Genomic DNA, 21,552 nt, shown 5'->3' on the forward strand with positions numbered 1-21,552 from the left:
CACAGTATTATCACCCTTTTTGATGTATTTGTCTTGACCGTCCACAACATGTTTCGTATAAACAAGCACACATTAATCCGAATATGGAATAGAGCACACATTCACAGCTTCGGACGACGCTCTCAAGGCATCATGCGAAGAATGTTATAAGGCTTGCATCATCTCAAAGTCATTGTGATAAAATGTTAACAACAATAGCTCCTAGACGCCGCCAGCCAATGCCACCGACTAACGGACTGCCAGGAACAGTACAGCTTTGATAAGGCTACCGAGCGGTTGAGATCGCGATCCTCACCATGGAGTTCAAGCATTTGCTCTGGTTGATTGGAGTATTATACATTTGCTCGAGGTCTTTGTGCATTAAAGCCCAAATCAATCCCACCTGCAGCGAAAACGTGAAGTAAGTATTACATGCAACAGTTTCGAATAACTTGCAAAGATAATTTAATAAAATGATGGAATATTCTACCTGCCAGGATATATTCTGCGAAGCCATCTACCTATTATACGACCGGTTACGTTAACTGTGGAGGATGGAAGCGACGAGAAGTTTCGTATCAATGCCCCAAAACAACTTGTTCCGTACGAAGCAATCGCTTTTTGCTACTAACGATCAGAAACTTATCGCCTTTTCAATTGGATTCTTACAGCTGGACTATTCATTATCTTCCCGATCCATTTGCTGCCCCGGTTTTTGCACCAATTCGGATGGGTTATGTATCCCGACCTGTAAATCGCGTTGTGAAAATGGATATTGCGCAGAACCTGATAAGTGTAAATGCTTTGAAGGATACACGATGGTCGGTGGAGTTTGTAAACCCTTATGCAGTAACTGCCAGAATGGGACCTGTGTTGCTCCGAACCAGTGCATGTGCAACAAGGGCTTTGAGCGCAGCAATGGTGGTTCTTGCGTTCCAAAGTGCAACGGCATCTGTTTGAACGGGATCTGTACTACAAGCGGAGAGTGCATCTGTGCGGAAGGGTATTTCAAAAGTACGGCTATCGCGGACTATGACGGATTCGGAAATGCAACACTGTGCATACCGAGCTGTGATAAGCCTTGTCAAAACGGTCAGTGCGTCGGACGTAATCGATGCCAATGTCGCGAGGGATTCCAACCTTCACAAGATCAGTTTCAATGCAAACCGATCTGTATGAACGATTGTACCAATGGCGTGTGTACGGCTCCGAATATCTGCCAATGCAATCAAGGTTATCGGTTCGAAGTTGATCGATGTGTACCAGTATGTGATCCACCATGTCGGAATGGTGCCTGCGTAGAGCCAAATGTGTGTGAATGCCACGAAGGATACAAGAAATGGGCAAACTCTACCTACAGATGTTCCCCAACATGCGATTCCCCGTGTGAAAATGGTTTCTGTTATGAACCGAATAAGTGTCAGTGCAATGATGGTTACTCTCGTTCGTCGCTTTATGATCACAAGTGTGACCCGATCTGTGAACCGAAATATGTTAACGAACAGAACGGTATCTGCATAGCACCGAACGTGCTGCAATGCAAAGAAAACTATCATCTAACGCGACTCCACCAAAGCAACGTGATAGGATGTGAACGGATCTGTAATCCCGAATGTGTGAATGCTCGGTGTGTGGAAGAAGATCACTGCGAATGCCATGAAGGATACGTAGCACGCAAGGATATGCCCAACATATGTATGCCGGTCTGTGATCCACCCTGTGAGATGGCCCAATGCATTGCCCCGAACGTGTGTGAATGTCACGTGGGTCACGAAAAGAACGAAACACATCTTTGTGTACCAGCCTGTGACCCGACGGTGGTGGACTGTAGCCAGGGCCGTTGTACAGCAGTGAATGTATGCGAGTGCGACGAAGGATACGCTTTGGAGATTGGCGAGGACAAGGTACAACGATGTGTTCCTGTGTGCGATCCCCCGTGCAGTTTTGGGACATGCTCCAATCCTAACCAATGTCAGTGCTGGGAGGGTTACAGTGAGTCCCCAACTGCATTCTCGATTTGTGAGCCCGTTTGTGTGGATGACTGTGAAAATGGAACCTGTGTGGCGCCTGCAAAGTGTGAATGTCTCGACGGATATGTGGCTGTTAATGCGAATAGCTGCTCTCCTTACTGTGATCCTGAGGTAGTCGATTGCGAAACTAGTGGTAGTTGTATCGGACCCAACGAATGTGAGTGCTTCGAAGGATATAGGATGCAAACGACCGTTCTGCCCAATCGTTGCATGCCGCAGTGTTCCGATCTTGCAGAATACGCCGAATGTACATCTCCGAATGAGTCACGTTGTATAGCGGGATATGAAGCTGTATATGATCAAGAACTGTTGAAAGAATGTGCTCCAGTCTGCGAACAAGAGTGTGATAATGGCACCTGCACCGCGCCCAATCAGTGCACTTGTTTCGAAGGATATACAGCGGGATATAATGAAACCTGCACTTCCATCTGCGAGAAGAACTGCGAAGGAAGCAATGGAGTCTGTCTCGAGAATCTGTGTCAATGTTTCGACGGCTACAGTAACCTGGTCAACGCATACACTTGCTCGCCGATCTGCGAGCGATGTGATCATGGTGAGTGCGTAATGCCAGACGAGTGCTCTTGTTTCGACGGCTATGAGATGAACAATCAGACAGATACATGCGCACCTGTATGCGGTAATTGTACGGAAGAGATGTACTGCAAGTCACCTGACGAATGTGCATGTCATGGAGACAAGATGCTGATAGTGGACGACCAGAACAACATAAAGTGTGTTCCGCCTGCAGAAACCAAGTTTCTGATTAAGGATAACTTGGTTTTGTGGGCCATGATTGGAACGATTGGTGGACTCGCAACACTGTTCGGTATAGCATACATCATGTACAAACGATCTTCCGGTAGTTTCAATACTACAGGTACGAAAATAAGCTTATCTAAAGAACTTTATTCTATTTAACTTATACTTTTCTATCCTTTTTACAGTAAGAATGAGTGACATCAAACTGATCGATTAAAAAGATGTTCAAAACAGTGGTTATTTTGTAAACCGTTGCCTCGTTCACATTATCTGTAGTGTTATACTTAACATAGCAAAAACTCCAAACTGTATTATATTCTGAAACCTTGAAAGTTTAAGTTTCCCTAGCTTAAATATTATTGGACAGAAACAAAAATGTAAGCACTTGAAATCATATCCTGTGAGTAGTTAATTTCTTAGTTCCTGAGTAGGATTCCAAAGCAATTCCAATACCGCATAACTTCACCTCAAAACAGCAGCAGAAACAACACATTGAATAAGTGTTATATGACCTGTCACGATGTATAACATTGGTAGCAACAACCCAACAATTCATCCCAGACTATTCATGATCGATAGCGTGGTTAATGATTTACTTATATAGTGCTATCCAGCGGTTTCATGGTCTGCAGAAGCTAAAGAAGTCCTCTAAACCGCTCACGGTCGACCGTCGTTGTCAGCTCGTCCATCATCCGGCTTTTATGACAGAGGCATCAACACAATCGCTCCAGCTTAGTTTGGGCTTAGCAAACCTCTTCTATCCATGAGGATCACCTAAAAGGACTTTCGGATCGTGTAGTGTATATGCTATCACCAAGTCAACCATTTTGGTCCAGTTGAGCTAGGCTGCGACGATGATGCCGACCGATCCTAGACCACCGAGTTAGCCAGTTTTCGACAAACAGTACGTCTCGTGGAAATTGAAAGCAATAAGCCCTTTAAATGAAGTGAATACCTTTCCTCCTCTTATTAAATTATTGCTCAACAATAAATATTTTTTATAAACAATCTTCGATGTCTCTTCACATTTTACCTTCGTGTCGTATGCAAATTTTCCTGAGGATTTTTTATACGGCAGTCAGTGGTCAATGATTCGTAACATGATGACTTCAGGCTGACGTACCGTGTCTTATCGTTGGCGCTGCAGCGTACTTGTATTAGTGTCCTCCCCTGCTTCCGAGATTCGTTCGGTAGACTAGTATGTTGTGAGTGTTGCGATCGAATTGTGATAAGTAAACTTAGTGCAGCAACGATTTTGTGTCGATCGAAGTGAAAGTTGTCACTAAATTGAAGCCTGGCAAATGACCATCGAGGCACGGCGGATATTGTCAGATGTCTCTATTGTTGTGGAAAAATCTGAGAAAACTTGAAAGAATGTTTCTTTTCCGTTTAGCAGGACAGTTTGAACCTTCTTTCAGAGACCCAGTTCTGTCTCTAGTTTTTGTTCAATTTAGTGCTTCTGATGACAACCATATTATAGAGGTTCCAAGTACTTCTGATGACAACCTTATCATGAACGTATCAAGTTTTCTGACATGCAAACCGAAATAGTAGTCTGTTCTATTCTTAGTCCCATCGAAAAAAATCAAAGAGGCTATATCCAAGACTATATCACCCAATCATTGATATATTTCTTTATAAGGAGAGGATGAAGTCATCGACAATCTTTTCTCGATCGATCTTTTTTCATCCGCAAAGTAAATGCTCCAGACTAGTATGAATGATCTTCCATCTTCGATAAGGCAAGTAAATTTTTCCGATAACCGTTGTAAAATAATTGGAAATAACGCTGATCTATCAATAGGACTTGTTTGCACTTGCGTTGTTACATATTTGCGAGTTTCTAGTAAAATTTACATAATTTCGTACAATAAAATGATTTTTTTTGTCATGTGTTTTGAATGACCAGATGTGAAATTTATGAAAATTTTTTCTGCTTATGAAGCTTGTGAAATTTATCACTAACTATAAGTGTGACAATCATGTGTGAATTATTAAACTTCTTCAAACATAGCATATGGATATATCCTTAAGGACGATGTAGTTTATGTAATTTTATGTAACGCATTTGCTAGAACTGAAAAAAATGATTTGCGAGTGATTCAGTTCTATTTCTGGAAATTAAATGTTAGTCACTGCTGATTCATTTTTGTTGACTAGCGTTCTGCTTTATCGACGGACCTATTGTATTACACAGTACTATCGCGCTTGCTACTGCATTCGTCTTTATGGTTTACGACATATTTGCGTAAACAAGCACGCATAAATCCGAATAAGCAATAGACCAAACACTTAATACTTCGGAGGATCATGCAAAGAACATTCCAAGACTTGCATCATCTTGAAGTCATTGTGATAAAATGTTAAAAATAATACTTCCAAATCGCCAGCCCCTGCCACCGACTAACGGACTGGTAGGAACAGTACAGCTTGGATAACTCTACCGAGCGGTTGAGATCGCGATCCTCACCATGGAGTTCAAGCATTTGCTCTGGCTAATTGGAGTATTGTACATTTGTTCGAGGCCATTCGGTGTTGAAGCCCAAATAGAACCAATCTGCACTGAGAGAATTAAGTAAGTATTACATCCTCCAGTTTTGAAGATCAAATAACAGCATTTAGTAATAAAATGTGTGCTAGGGTATATAACGCGAAGTCTTCCTACTCCTATGCAACCAAATCTGTAGATTGTGGATGGTTTCAAGGAGCTGTTTCGTATCGATGTACAATAACTACATGTTCCGTAAGTAGTAATGGCTATTTGAATTTAATAAACATCAGTACCTTACCATTTTAATCATTGTGACCTTTACTAACACCTTTAATAACACAGCTGGATTATTCAATATCTACTCGATCTATTTGCTGTCCCGGTTTCTACACCAATTCGGATGGCTTATGTATCCCGATCTGCACATCGCGCTGTGAAAATGGATATTGCGCAGAACCTGATAAGTGTAAATGCTTTGAAGGGTACACGATGGTCGGTGGAGTTTGTAAACCCTTATGCAGTAACTGCCAGAATGGGACCTGTGTTGCTCCGAACCAGTGCATGTGCAACAAGGGCTTTGAGCGCAGCAATGGTGGTTCTTGCGTTCCAAAGTGCAACGGCATCTGTTTGAACGGGATCTGTACTACAAGCGGAGAGTGCATCTGTGCGGAAGGGTATTTCAAAAGTACGGCTATCGCGGACTATGACGGATTCGGAAATGCAACACTGTGCATACCGAGCTGTGATAAGCCTTGTCAAAACGGTCAGTGCGTCGGACGTAATCGATGCCAATGTCGCGAGGGATTCCAACCTTCACAAGATCAGTTTCAATGCAAACCGATCTGTACGAACGATTGTACCCTTGGCGTGTGTACGGCTCTGAATATCTGCCAATGCAATCAGGGTTATCGGTTCGAAGTTGATCGATGTGTACCAGTATGTGATCCACCATGTCGGAATGGTGACTGCGTAGAGCCAAATGTGTGTGAATGCCACGAAGGATACAAGAAATGGGCAAACTCTACCTACAGATGTTCCCCAATATGCGATCCCCCGTGTGAAAATGGTTACTGTTCAGAGCCGGGAAAGTGTAAATGCTTTGAAGGATACACGATGGTCGGTGGAGTTTGTAAACCCTTATGCAGTAACTGCCAGAATGGGACCTGTGTTGCTCCGAACCAGTGCATGTGCAACAAGGGCTTTGAGCGCAGCAATGGTGGTTCTTGCGTTCCAAAGTGCAACGGCATCTGTTTGAACGGGATCTGTACTACAAGCGGAGAGTGCATCTGTGCGGAAGGGTATTTCAAAAGTACGGCTATCGCGGACTATGACGGATTCGGAAATGCAACACTGTGCATACCGAGCTGTGATAAGCCTTGTCAAAACGGTCAGTGCGTCGGACGTAATCGATGCCAATGTCGCGAGGGATTCCAACCTTCACAAGATCAGTTTCAATGCAAACCGATCTGTACGAACGATTGTACCAATGGCGTGTGTACGGCTCCGAATATCTGCCAATGCAATCAAGGTTATCGGTTCGAAGTTGATCGATGTGTACCAGTATGTGATCCACCATGTCGGAATGGTGCCTGCGTAGAGCCAAATGTGTGTGAATGCCACGAAGGATACAAGAAATGGGCAAACTCTACCTACAGATGTTCCCCAACATGCGATTCCCCGTGTGAAAATGGTTTCTGTTATGAACCGAATAAGTGTCAGTGCAATGATGGTTACTCTCGTTCGTCGCTTTATGATCACAAGTGTGACCCGATCTGTGAACCGAAATATGTTAACGAACAGAACGGTATCTGCATAGCACCGAACGTGCTGCAATGCAAAGAAAACTATCATCTAACGCGACTCCACCAAAGCAACGTGATAGGATGTGAACGGATCTGTAATCCCGAATGTGTGAATGCTCGGTGTGTGGAAGAAGATCACTGCGAATGCCATGAAGGATACGTAGCACGCAAGGATATGCCCAACATATGTATGCCGGTCTGTGATCCACCCTGTGAGATGGCCCAATGCATTGCCCCGAACGTGTGTGAATGTCACGTGGGTCACGAAAAGAACGAAACACATCTTTGTGTACCAGCCTGTGACCCGACGGTGGTGGACTGTAGCCAGGACCGTTGTACAGCAGTGAATGTATGCGAGTGCGACGAAGGATACGCTTTGGAGATTGGCGAGGACAAGGTACAACGATGTGTTCCTGTGTGCGATCCCCCTTGCAGTTTTGGGACATGCTCCAATCCTAACCAATGTCAGTGCTGGGAGGGTTACAGTGAGTCCCCAACTGCATTCTCGATTTGTGAGCCCGTTTGTGTGGATGACTGTGAAAATGGAACCTGTGTGGCGCCTGCAAAGTGTGAATGTCTCGACGGATATGTGGCTGTTAATGCGAATAGCTGCTCTCCTTACTGTGATCCTGAGGTAGTCGATTGCGAAACTAGTGGTAGTTGTATCGGACCCAACGAATGTGAGTGCTTCGAAGGATATAGGATGCAAACGACCGTTCTGCCCAATCGTTGCATGCCGCAGTGTTCCGATCTTGCAGAATACGCCGAATGTACATCTCCGAATGAGTCACGTTGTATAGCGGGATATGAAGCTGTATATGATCAAGAACTGTTGAAAGAATGTGCTCCAGTCTGCGAACAAGAGTGTGATAATGGCACCTGCACCGCGCCCAATCAGTGCACTTGTTTCGAAGGATATACAGCGGGATATAATGAAACCTGCACTTCCATCTGCGAGAAGAACTGCGAAGGAAGCAATGGAGTCTGTCTCGAGAATCTGTGTCAATGTTTCGACGGCTACAGTAACCTGGTCAACGCATACACTTGCTCGCCGATCTGCGAGCGATGTGATCATGGTGAGTGCGTAATGCCAGACGAGTGCTCTTGTTTCGACGGCTATGAGATGAACAATCAGACAGATACATGCGCACCTGTATGCGGTAATTGTACGGAAGAGATGTACTGCAAGTCACCTGACGAATGTGCATGTCATGGAGACAAGATGCTGATAGTGGACGACCAGAACAACATAAAATGTGTTCCGCCTGCAAAAGCCAAACAGTCTTGGGAGGAACTGCGAATATTTCTGATTAAGGATAACTGGATTTTGTGGGCCATTATTGGAACGATAGGTGGACTCGCAACACTGTTAGGTATAGCATACATCATGCAGAAAAGTTCTTCCGGTAGCTTTTTCGTTTCAGGTATGTAACATTCTTATCTGAATTACTGTATACACACTAGTCAAGTTTTCATAACCAGAATTAATGACGTCAAAATTTGTGATTTATTAAAACAATGTTCAATACAACGATTTTTAAATCTTGTATCTCTAATGTTTTTTTTTGTATATTTTATACAGAACCCGACTCCTCTTATGGTGGCATTGGAATGGAGAAGTTCTCACCGTGAAGAAGTAGGCTCGACAGAACGCGTGATGACTATCGTGATGCGTGATATCATTTTTCTCATTAGGTATTTCAAAATCAATAAAGTCATTTATCAATTATTCAAACTACAAAAACTCTGAATTGTATTAAAATCGACTTACACGTGGGATATTTCAGTCATGGAACTTTTAATGTTCCTCGTTCATGTGAGGTAGGAAATACCCAAAAGTTTAAAGCACTTGAAAACATACTCCTGAGTAGTTTGCTCTGATTGCAAAGCAATTCTAACGCCGCATAATTTCGCGTCGAGACAGCAGCAGCAGCAAAAAGTCAATGAATAAATGTTATTTATGGCCTGTCACGATATATGACTTTGGTAGCAGCAACCCAACGATACACCCAAACTCAGACTGGAGCAAGAGGCATGCGAGAGACGAATGTTATGCCGCGACACCATGAGTTATATGATAACACCAAGGCAACCATTTCGGTCCTGTTGAACTAGTCTGGGACGACGATACAGACGGTTCCTAGACCACCGATTGGGCCAGTTTCCGACCAGCAGTAGTGTACCCCTTTTGGGAACTGCGAGAAAAAAGCCCATAAAAAAGAAGTGAATAGCACCAACTCGCTGTAAATTATTGCTCAATAATAAATATTTTCCTACGAATATATTCCGTTTTCTTCCATACATACTGCTGCCAGCGGTTATAGATGTCATCTATGCAGACGAATGGGGACTCCCACTCGTCCCTCTGCGTAGGTAAGGTTACACACACTCTTGTGGTATGCAAAATGGAACTTCAACAGGATATCCGCGGTTTCCCAATGGATGCCTGTTCCTATCATTTCTATTATGACAATCGAAAGAATGGGATCACCGCACACAAAAACCTCCATGAGTTGTGCATTGAAATTATTCAAATTACCATTAAACGATACACTTCCGTACTTTCCGCTATGGCGGCCATTCATTTACGGTGCGGCAATCAGAAAACATATCGGAATCGATCGCAACATCAATTTGCATCGTTTAAATGGGAACCGGACTAAAACTTTCCGTTCTAAGCAAAAGCTCACCCCGTAGTCAGTGGTTCAATGCGAGCAGGTCAATAAATAAATCAACTCGCAAGACGAAACACCAACGAGCTAGAAAACCATCATCACGCAAGCTGTGAAACACGGCTATTTAACACATTGATTAATCATTTGTAGGAACTAACTATTAATCATCTTCTGTGATAGGTGAATCAAAACGTATTTCGATAGAGGCGCCTAAATCAAAAGCAGCTATGATTGGTACGAAAACAATTTAACTCGTAAGCTTCTCGGTGGAATTTTCTTCCCTTGGCCTAATGTGGCAGACCGGACCGGTGTGGTTGTGTGAAGAAGGGAAGAAAGGACAATATTAAACCCACTTCCAATTCGAAACACCATCGGTCCAATCACCAGCTCCTACTGAGGGTTATAAATGTGTTGATGCGATCAATTGACAGGTAAATTTGGAATGATATATTTTCAACCCAACCCAATCCCAACCAGTGGATTCAAGTGTTCCATGTAGTATGAGTTGATAAGCTGAAGCAAAACCACTTTGAGTTCTTTGGTTTGTCTTCTAAAGTTAACAATTTTTGAAGCTATAAAATAAATTCTTTTCGTACATTTGCTGTACTATATAATTCTAAGTAGAACTAACTTTTACAGGGCTTTACTAGGGCATTGGCAAGAGATTTAAGCCATTATTGAATTCAGGTGGAGTTGAACTAGAATGTGCCGAGGTTGATTTTAATTGCATTCCCCAAGTTTCCGAAACGTGTGATAAAGAATTCCTGATCTACCTCAATACAGTTTAGCTCAATTTGAGCTGAATCCAGAAATGGCAGGAGCTTTACCATTTGAACTTGAAATCCCCTGCATCCTCTTACATCCCAGCCCTTCCAACACAAACCGAGCGCCGAAGTGTAATCAACTGTAGCTTAAATCTTCAGCCATACCCTCCTAATGAAGCTATTTTACGAGCCGCTAGTACCGACACAACAAAACAGTCGGTACTATAGTACGGGGCGCTCATAAATTAGCATTAATATTGCTAAGCTCCGAGTGTCGTATTTTTGCCATTTCCGCAAACTGCCATTTGCGCCCGTCAACGCGCCCCCGAACCGTTTCATTTTTATTTCGCGTGGAAAATGTTTTTCCGCCAACAATCGACGCAATCCATTGGTCACAGCCACGGTTTACGGTGGTTTTGTTTTGGTTTTATGAAGGGCAGGGGTGTGTGTGTGTGACAAATGTGGTGGGCACGGAAGAACATGGCCATAGTTTGCGCATAACGAGACTGAGCGTTACATTAGCTTTTCTTAACGCCATTCTTATTCGTTGTTTGCCTTTTATCGAATCGGTCACTGGGTGACTGTGTAGGTGGCGGTTAAGGAGCACCCGACCAACTCCGACAACAGTTGACGTCATGTTGCTAAGTAAATGGCCAAAGCTCGGGAAAGGTTACGCGAACCGTTTGGAGACGCCGTGTCGGCTTTGAGAACATGTCCGGTTTGGTTCGGTGAGCAGCTTTTGACAGCGCGAAAGCGATACGGTATTGCATGTATGCATGAAATGAAGTGATTATTACATTTTGCTTTCAAACTAAAGCACCCCTCTTTCCCTCCCGCTAGACGAGCACCCCATGACCTCCCCCCCTCCCCCTCCTCACCCCCCTGTCTTTGAGTTGCCAATTTCTTTGGCAGTTTTTCTCGAGCAATTTGTGCGCTCTAATAACTCACCTTAATGCGAACCGTCATACAAATGGCTTTATTTTCCGTCAGCATGCTAACACCGGAACAGCCGCGGCCACCCAGCTCATGGGTGTGTTTGTGTGGTGGAAGAATTGGGAAAAGTTGGCCTGACTTGATAGCCATCAGCAAGCCATGGCACGATAAGGTGCTGATGCTGAGAACAAAATGACAAATGATGCCCGATTATGACACCAGTACAATCTTCTAACGATGTCATTTTCGCTTCAGCACTGACAGGGTTGATTATTTCGTCAAAAGTACGCATATTTCGTGATTAAGTATGTGTGTGCTTTTTTTTTGTTGCCTTCGGAAACTCATTATACTGTGCCAATTTTCATCGTCTAAACGTGTTTATTTTACATTCTAAGTCACCTGACCTATTATTTCCACTTCATCAGGTTCAAGTCATGGTGAGTTCCGTGTAGTTCACTGTTTCTGTGTAATTAATCCACAAACAAAAGGTTTATGTTTCCTTTTGGAAAATCATACACAACACAACCGGCAATATCATTTATCGTTACGTCAACACCTGCTTCAAATTCCCGTTTTGGGAGGACAGCGTTTGGAATCGTGCGGAGTTATCTAATAAAATTCCAACATACCAAATGTTGCGGTAGGTCGAATTTAAAAAAGAGCACCTTTGGCAGTATTTTATCCCCGCCCTGAAGAACAGGTTCGTCTTTTTACACTCTACTTTATTTTCACACATTTTCATGCGACACAAATAGCGAAAGTCAGCGAGCTTTTGCTCGTCCCCCCGAGGGTACAATTATGACGTTTTCATGTTTCATTTCTTTTCGGGTGCGGCAAAACTAAATTTATGCAGCGTTAGGATTTCGTTCGGGGACGTAAAACGCGTACCGGGTGTTTGTCTTTAGCCATATTCCCCGCGCTGTCACACTTAAAAGCCTCCCGTTAGCTGACATTGACGAAGGTTTCCGGCGGGTATTTTTTCGGTTCGATTGTGGTGGGCCCGCAAGGTGGCGCCGCTGGACGCGTGCTCCTGATAGGGCTCCTGACGTGTGAAGTGTTTCCGGGGAAGAGGATAATTGGACGAAATCTAAATAATTGAAACTTCCCAAATGTTGAGTAGAGTAAAGTTTTGTTGCGACGCTTGTATTTTGGTGAAATTGTCAAAAGTTTTTGACTGCCCGGTAATCTGTGCTATCAACAACGGCGCTATACTTTTAATTGTTGAACACATGACAGCTACCAACCTACATCGCTTGTAAGAACTACCTGTACAATCATTATTCTCGGCATCCTCTGGCCAAACCATATCTGATCCGGGTACCACAGGAAGGCCTGGCGTACGTAATCAAAATTTCCTGAGGACAGACGAAATTTAACACATCATCACATAATTCATCCTGCAGCGCCTCCCATTACATCCGTACAATAGCGAATGTCCGAAATATCCGGATACGGTTAAGTCGAGCTGGCCGAGCCGACCCGATACCTTTTGCAAACACGGGCGGCACTTGATTCCGTACGTGTTGTCCGTCTTTCGTCGGGATCGCCTACTCTGTAATTAATAATATATTTCCTGTCTCTCTCGGCAAAGGGTCTCCCGGGCAGCGGAATCTCCGTGCGCCTTCTATTCATGATCACGACGCCGCCAGTAGAATGTGCAAATTATAGGTTTTTTCACTTGTCGAGAAGACGGCGAAAGCGTACTGGCCAAAACGAGGGAAAAACATCCCTCATCTTGATCGTGACCGAAACCAAGACGCCGGCTCAGCTGCAGCGTACCTTTAACAATATGCTTACGAGGTTTTTTGGTGTTCGGGAGGATGTTTTTTTTTGTGTTTCTTGTGGCTCCATTTATCCCTGCTTTTCGGTGGACGCTTGTTAAAGTGCGTTTGGGCTGCATCTAGCGCGTATCGCGCCAGGAAGAGGTATTTACAGCAGAACGATGAAACAAAAGCAATCGGACAGGAAGGAACAAACGACGGCAGAACCGTGGGCAGGACCATGGGAAAGAGAATCTGTCTTCCTGGTCCTCTTCCTGGCAGTCCTTTTTGTTTGATCATTCCGCAGCCGGTCAGAGTTACCGGTCGCGAAACCTAACCCGGAATAAAAGTGAAAACGTTGCTAAGCTTACGGGGAAGAAGTCTTCTACGTTTCCCTTTTTCACACCACATTTGTTCAGTGACATAAGAAATTGATACCCATGGTATAAGTTCCTGGTTATGAATGATGTAAGACATTTTCGCGCATAATTCAAACTTGTCTAAAGATATTCAAAAACATTAATATCTTCATATATTCAATGTTGCCTTTGTTAAATTACATCACATCATTCTGATCCCTGATAGAAAAGAACAATATCTAATAGAATGCTAATCCTACATACTATTATTCTTTGTTTCTCGTCCCTCGGCAGGGATGCGAAGCGCACTCCCCCACAGGGGAACTTCAATGACCTAGCAGAAGTCACACACATTAACGCAAGATCGCTAATCAGGCTCTAAATCCTGCGAGATTGTTTGTCACCACACAAATGTGATAAAAAGATAATGGTCTTGATGGATGGTCCGCCATAAAGACGGCACTCGTGACGGTCGGCCACACAGAACACCCGTACGGCACACCCATTCTAGACGGTTAGTGCTAACACATCAGATTACTGCTGATATGTTGGGCCACCAAAAAAAAAAGCAGACAAACAGTGGCCAGCAATCGTTAATTGTTGGTAAATATATCAACAAATCATTCACCTTAACGGCACTGTATTTTATTGTGGTCAATACTGCAGTCATCGCAGTTACATAAGCGGCCAGATAGGGTCCTCGTAATGACACTGCCCAGCCTACAGTTCGAAACACACCGCGATGAGAGGTACATAAATGTAATGACCCCATGGAAAAGAATCGCTCGCATGGAACCCAGACGCCGTGTTTCATCCGAATGTGCGTACACCATTATCCATTAACGGTGGAACCACTCCCAGCAGTCATAATGCAGACGCTGGGCCCAGTCCTGCCGAACTGCCAAACGGTACGCGCAATGCAACCGGAAGGATAGTTATCCTATTACAACATCCCGCGGAACTACACCTTCAGGAAACGTACGCACCGCCAGTTGGCAACTTCAGCACCGAATGCTTCACGTGACCGGTGCAGGGCGATAATTTATATGAGCACACAGAACGCGGTCGCTCCCGTACGAGTTGCCCGGCCCAGTCTGTTGCAAGTTCCCGCACACTGCAGCACTGTCAGGCCGCGGCAGTGAAGGTAGCGATGGAAAAAATTAATTTATAACTGAAATAAAGTGGTTTTTCATTACCATCTTATGGTCGCCAGCCACTTGCCGAAGGCGATCGGTGCGCTTCAGCTATGCGGCCATCGCAACATAGTCCTGCGAGAGCGGATTCGGATACGAACGAAGGAGTTATGAAGCTCGTCTATAAATTATTCTATTCTCCGTCCACCGCGGTTTGGAAGACGAACGCACACTGTGTGCGTTTGCGTATTTGCACCAACATGGCAGGACGAACATGTTTTTCCAACGGAGGACTACATAGCCGAATAGCCTCTTTTTTGTTTTGCTATCTACAGCAATGTTTCCACTCCTGTTCCTGAAGCACTTCGGCGAAAGAAGTTGCTCCCGGTGCGTCATGGTTTGCGTCCTCGCCCGATGAATTGCACTTCAAGACGCTCACCAGCGGTGCCAATGGAGCGTTCCGGTGCGATCCCTCGCTCGGAAAACAATGCACAAGATAACCATATGTAAATGAAGGTTCACCGGGAAAGTTTGATTACTTTATGACAGCACAGGCGTAACTTCGCTAACTCGGGCGCTCCCCCCAGAAACCGTAACCGAGGGAGGTAAATTAGGTGGCGTAAATATTTACGATACCCAACAGCGTGCGCCACTGAATTATCGTAGCTTTATGATCCGCTTCTCACATTCTCCCAAAGGGGTGCTAATTTCCCTCGGATGCATTTGGGGGTTGATGTTGTGGTTCCGCCATTTATTGCCCACCTTGCGTTTGGTACAAATTAACCATCCGCTGGCATTGGCGGACTGTCAGGAAGTGAGTTTCGGTTGATTTCGGAGCTTTTATTCGGGGTTGTTCCGAACTTTTATCCACTCGGAGGATGTTATTTTCTTTATTTTGCTCTATAAAACCGTACAGCTGCACGATAAGTACGCATACAAACTGCGTTAAAGTTCCAACAAACACACCTTTCGTCCGTGACTCGCCGGAATCCTTTTTGTGTGCTGCACAAATAAATATTATTGTCAAGATTTTCTACCGACGGCACGATTCGATGGCCATAAACTAGCTAAATGTACTGACTTTGGCCGAGCTCAACTGGTTGCCAGTTTATGGTACTTTAAATTACTTCACCGGCTTAACGGGGAGACCTTCGGGAGCAACGAGATTTTGGCTCTGCCCGTCCTAAGTACTCGGCTCCTAGTACCGTAGCAGGAAAACGGAAAAAAAGCTCCAACATAAGAATGCAATTTTATGTTAGACTTGCAACCGGAAAGGCAAAACGAAGGCGAACGAATTTTCCGACCTGTTAAGAAAAAGTGCTCGACTACGGTGAAAAGTGACTGCCATGGGAAAGGCGCGGCTCACGCATTCCACCTGCTGGCACGTATTGTCGTAAATCGATGCATGTATACCCATGCACACACTCCGTCGTACCACGGGTTACGTACCTTGGCACGTGGATCGGAATGTGCAGCGCAACATTGGGAACCTGTGTTTTCACATAAATTCAATAAACTACAAGCGCGTTACCATTCGAGCATCGGAGTGGGGAGCATGACTCTGGCATCCGCTCTTTCCAACACCAAGCCCTCCACGTGGTCAGAAATCGCGAGCAAAACGTCGTCGTACCGCCGTAAATGTTCAACCCTAAACATGAATGCATCGACAGCACCACTCTGTTGCGCGCCCTTGCACTTAGCTCACTCGCACGGTCGCTCACGTACGCGAACCTCCACTAAACACGTTATTATAACACCCTCAGAATCCAGTAATTTATGGTCCTGGGATTCATCTGCAAACCGCCAAAACGGCAGCCATACCGATGGAGAGACTATAGGTGGTCTTACCATCCCGAGCGAACCCCACACAGGCCACAAACCACGTAACGTTCGGCAAAAGCCATTGCGATGCGGAATGGGTCTTCCGCCACATAACGGGGCAGCAATGCAATCAGCTCACGGATTCTACGACACATATATCCCACACAAACATGTGCAGGCAACCCTTCTTCATTGGCAAGGAAATGGAACACCCACGGTCACTGCCTTCTGACTCCCCTATCTGTTTCCGTTTCTTTCACATGCAAATAGTTCGATTAACGGAACAATAGCCGGGGCCAAATCGTTGTTGTCGCGTTCGGCTTCTCCTTTCGGTAGTTCATTTCAAAAGGGATAACGCAATCACTCGTTGCCTTTTCGGCGTAGTTGTGCTCAATCCTTGCCCTATCATTTCAATAGTGACACTGTGATACACACCCAAGGAAGCAATAGGGTCTGTAGTAATGCTTTTATGCTCGAATTGTTATTAGAAATTTATGGAGCAGTGAAAGAAAGCGAATGAAATATTACATTAAACATACAATTCAATAAATTAAAATAATAATTTATTGCACAAATATATGGCTACTCTGTTGCTGAAATAATAAAACTTACGTAAACTTTCTCGTTAATAATTTAACAGCAGCAAACGTAAACAAACGTTTACAAAATTACCCGGAAACGCCCGCAGAGTATGCAATCCGCAATACAGAGCACTGTTCTGTGAGCGCGCCTGATGCCGCAGTACGTTATACCCCTGAGGTTATGCAAGTAAACGGTATATTTTCTCGGTAGTTATGCAATTTGCAGTACATTTCGCTCGCGTTCATTATCCGCTGTATTTACTTACAACAATAATATTGTTTTTGGTAATACATGCAGGACTAGTATGAAGCTTAGGAATAAATAGTTCAAAGCTAATATCAATCACAAATTTGCACGTTTTGTTGATCGAAACACATGCCAAATACATCAGTGAACGGACGAACACCCGGCTGCCATACCATGTATCCTTGATTATCCGCCACAAATGAAGCACTGCGACGTGCCAACGTTCACAGTATTCCAGCTAATTTACATCACGTTCCGGATGTACACCCGGATTATCAGGTCATGCAACATAGAATGACTTTCCATTGCATTTCGCAAACAATAACCCGGTCGCCGATTTATGGTTATCTGATGGCTGATGAAAATGACGATTGGTGGGGCGAGTGTGCAATTACTAGAAAATTGAATCGATTCCCTACAATGCGAAACCCCCAATGATGTTTCCTCCAATTTTCCAATACAAAGCCCAATTTCTGATTATATGACAGGAAGTTGCAGCTGCTCCAGGAATGGAGTGTTGTAATTCATGCGCTGATTGCAGATTACTTCCAATCGTGTGGAATTTGATAAATATCCGAAATGTGTCAACTTGAGCTGAAATTAAACCGATAAGTGTCTGGAACGTTCAAACCACATGCGTTTCGCTCACAGACAAACATGATTAATTTGTAAACACTGTTCTGTATTATGTATAGATTCACTGTTTGCACTACGCCTGAATAGCATAACATGAGTCAATTTTGCGTTTGTATTAATAATGAGCATGTGAACATGAACATGTACCGTACAAATTAGTGGCACCATTCAGAACCGTGCACAAACTAGAAGAAACCACAAATCAAGCTGCTATAAGAAGCCTGCGAGTAATTGCCAAATAATTAAAAGCAATTAAATTATGATAAACTCCTCACCATTGTGCCGAACTTAAGCAAATCAGCTTTCTTCGAGAGATCGGAACACTCGTCACGGTACCTTCTTTGTTTGCTGTTTCGCTTATCACCCAGAATGCTCCGCATTTCCTTCCATCTATGTCTGTTCATTAGTATTCAATGGTGCGCCTTCAAAAGACATGTCTTCCCTGCGTAACCACGGCAGTTGGTGCGATGGGATTATTCCGCTACCCTCCTGGTCAAGGATAGAAGCGCGGAGAAGCGAAGAAAGTCTATAAACAAACGAGATTACGTTGGATTCGTCCTTCTTTCTCCGAATCATCGCATCCGGCAGACACGTGCTTAATCAACAACCATCTTTATTCGTTGAGATGGGAGTCAAAACAACAGCCAGTAGAGGAAGGAGAGGTGATAATAATCTCCGTAAATGAGTATATGTGTATGTAAACGGGCAGGAATAGGAGGGAAGCAATCGCTACCGGAATAAAGATTGCGAAAGATTTTCGAGAGAGCTCTGTGTAGCTTTTGGTAAATAGAAATAACATTAAATTTCCACTGCAAACATGTTGCGGATGAGCATGGGGAAAAGGATACTGATATGTGCTACAAATGTATCAACGATTAGCCATGTACTAGTCATGATGTGTGGTAAATTCGCAGAGAGTTCGCCTTAGAGAGTTTGCAACTGTTTTGGACAAGTTCTAGGAACTCCATCATACAATATCAACAATTAAAATGCCATACGCAACCCAATAAGCCCATCTGTTTTAGTGTTTTGAAAAGAAGAAAAAAAGCTATAACTAAAACAGTACAAGTCCAAACTTTGCAATACCTTTTCTAGTTTGGCAGTTAACAGCCCAGGTCCTGGTTTGTCGGTGCACTGAAATTATGTTTATGGGAAGCCTGCTTTCAAACGACGGCTGTCAGGACATTGTTCCCAGAATGAATCCATTCTCCCAGCTAGCTCCGAGGCATCCGAGGCAACTTTTGTTTCCTTAACCCAAGCTGCTGCTGGTCCATCCATAAATACCGGGCCCGGTGCTACTGTTCCGAGATTCGGTTTTACAATCCGGCGCAACTGACCTTACAATGGGAAGGGCCTAAACTTTATGGTGTAATCATTCAACCTCCAGCCGCACAGACCGGTTCCGAGCGTGGCACACCAGTACACACCAGGCACCTTTTTTGAGCTTCGGTTTTTGGCAGTTTACAGTTTTGCTGAAGATGATGAATAATAAAGCTCGTCGTAGGAGCGTTTACTTTTACTTCGCACAAAAGCCGCAAACGCAACTAACCGAAATGAAATATTGCATAATTGATATGGTCGTCTTCCGTAATAATGTTGCCACTCGCAAACTGCTGTAAAATGTGCGTGCATGGGACAGTAAATGTCTTAAATTGTAAGAACCGCAACCACAAAGCGATCCAACTGCTTCATAATATTCACAACTCAAACAGAACCGCCCTGTTAGAAGGTTGGAATTCTTCAGCCGCTGTTACAGCTCCTGCGCTACAGTGAGTAGCAGATCGGCAAACTTTTACTGCACTTTACGAAATCTTGCATCGTTACAAAACAGTTTGCCCATGATAGACAAGACCGTGACCGTTACTCGATAGATACAAGTTTATGCTGTACGCAACGTTTCCGTAAACATTCCGCCCGTCGTATGCCCATCGGCACGGTGATGGGCACGGTGGTTGGTTGGTTGGTTGGCAACAATCATTTAACAATTGCGACCCGGGAAGATGGTCGCTCCTTCGAGACGGGTAGTGGCACTCCGGGTAGAACTGTCTCGGACGTGGATGACAAAAAGTGCCGCCAAGTTGTCAACGTAGCAGAAAAGTCGATCAGCCGATTGCAAAGACTTCTCTACCATAAATCGACTCCCGCTGTTTAATGCCCGAGGTCTGTGCCCACGGTGCCAGGTCCCCCCCCAGTCCATGTTGAATGTTGTACGCTGCGTGCGCAAACCATGCCGATGTCCGGGTTGGGTACACGTACATGGCGATTTTTTCGTCGCTACGAAAAAAAGAAACCATTACTCGCTCACTCCGGTCGGTCACTCGGTGTGCTGGACATTGTGCTGGAGAAGAGTCACAGCAAACCCCGGTAGGAATGACTGTAATCAATCTGTCATTTCGCGAATTACCTTCATAAGTTTTCGTACCACACTATTGCGGAGGGGGGGACCGTGGAGGAACCGAGAGATGGGAAAAGTGTCACTGGTGTGTGCACTCGAAGGGTCCGCCACCGAGAACACCTGCTGCCAGTGTGTGTTGCAGGAAGAAGCAGTACGCACCAGCGCCGCCGGATCGGACCAGGGCAAACGGTTAAACATAGCACCAGACCAGATAAGTTCAAGAGCAAACTGTGCTTGTTTCACAACGGTGTGGAAATACTTTTTTAAGATCATTACACATTGGCCGCAAAGTCACTGCACCGGCACTCGGAAACGTTGGAATGTTACTTCCAGATATTTCCTGCCGGCAGCAAAATGTCGCGATACGGCTGCTCAAACGGCCGAGACTTCTTACCTACGAGCAAATAATAGTAATGTGCTGTGTTTGTGTTTACAGCTGTCGCCGGAACCATAAGCCTTTTTGTTCGTTTGTCTTGCATCGTCTAGGATCTGATAAGTTTTAATACGCTAGAGATGTTTGACAAACGGGAGAAATAAAAACGAGCCCAAGGAACGGGAACAAGTAATTGCTCTCGTATAACAAACATATTTTATAAATTACTCGTTTCCTTCGTTGCGTCTGTCACAATGTCCGTAGTTGGTAGTCGCAAGCATTTGCTTCAAGAAAGGAATAAATGGGGGAAAAAATATATTCGCAAAAGGTGAACCAGAATAAAGAATTTTATGTTTACTAGTTGTACCCCTTTGCAAAGGCCATCCCATTTCTCTGCCCATTTATTTGCTTTTTATAATCCTTCGCGCCTTCAGACCGAGAAATCAGTATCAATGAAGTATTTCCCATACACCATGGAGGCACCATATCAATAAGTATTTTTGTGTACTATTTTGATTACAAGAGCAGCGGCCAAGAGATGCTTTTTATAGCCTTTTTGCAGATTCTCCGTCCGGCAAGCCTCCGGGTCGGTAAGTTTGCTTGTTTATGAAAACACCGTAAACATAAATAGCAAACCAAACGAAAATATTGATCAATAAATAAAGTCTGCACAGCAACTGCACAGTAGGAAGCACTAGAATTTTATCGATCATTCCCAATGCCGTAGATGGAGCCGGTGTGTGATGTAGACGAGCCTGCCTACACCTTGCGGTTGCTCGCCAAGGGTCTCCCGCTTCTACCGTGACGCACCGGA

The 21,552-nt window shown here is 44.3% G+C and overlaps 2 protein-coding genes across 2 annotated transcripts; both read left to right on the forward strand.

The window, feature by feature from the left end:
* Positions 1–296: 296 nt before the first annotated feature.
* Positions 297–3,729, forward strand: LOC128297587 (multiple epidermal growth factor-like domains protein 10). Its single transcript, XM_053033259.1, has 4 exons — positions 297–400; positions 477–582; positions 651–2,886; positions 2,954–3,729. The coding sequence occupies exons 1-4, from the start codon at positions 297–299 to the stop codon at positions 2,983–2,985; spliced, it is 2,478 nt and encodes an 825-aa protein (XP_052889219.1). The 3' UTR covers positions 2,986–3,729.
* A 1,510-nt stretch (positions 3,730–5,239) lies between these two features.
* Positions 5,240–8,693, forward strand: LOC128300647 (multiple epidermal growth factor-like domains protein 10). Its single transcript, XM_053036778.1, has 5 exons — positions 5,240–5,343; positions 5,409–5,511; positions 5,602–5,915; positions 6,534–8,485; positions 8,644–8,693. Exons 1-5 carry the CDS (start codon positions 5,240–5,242, stop codon positions 8,691–8,693), a joined length of 2,523 nt encoding a protein of 840 aa, XP_052892738.1.
* The last annotated feature ends 12,859 nt before the right edge of the window (positions 8,694–21,552 follow it).

The sequence above is a fragment of the Anopheles moucheti genome, chromosome 2 (genome assembly GCF_943734755.1).
Source record: "Anopheles moucheti chromosome 2, idAnoMoucSN_F20_07, whole genome shotgun sequence".
Classification (NCBI taxonomy): Eukaryota; Metazoa; Arthropoda; class Insecta; order Diptera; family Culicidae; genus Anopheles; species Anopheles moucheti.

Excerpts from the sequence above, each read along its gene's own strand:
- LOC128297587 (XM_053033259.1), top strand. The coding sequence starts at position 297 with ATGGAGTTCAAGCATTTGCTCTGGTTGATTGGAGTATTATACATTTGC. Across the intron at positions 401-476 it reads ACCTGCAGCGAAAACGTGAA|GATATATTCTGCGAAGCCAT; the intron begins GTAAGTATTACA and ends TCTACCTGCCAG. Across the intron at positions 2,887-2,953 it reads CGGTAGTTTCAATACTACAG|TAAGAATGAGTGACATCAAA; the intron begins GTACGAAAATAA and ends TCCTTTTTACAG.
- LOC128300647 (XM_053036778.1), top strand. The coding sequence starts at position 5,240 with ATGGAGTTCAAGCATTTGCTCTGGCTAATTGGAGTATTGTACATTTGT. Across the intron at positions 5,512-5,601 it reads GTACAATAACTACATGTTCC|CTGGATTATTCAATATCTAC; the intron begins GTAAGTAGTAAT and ends TTAATAACACAG. Across the intron at positions 8,486-8,643 it reads CGGTAGCTTTTTCGTTTCAG|AACCCGACTCCTCTTATGGT; the intron begins GTATGTAACATT and ends TATTTTATACAG.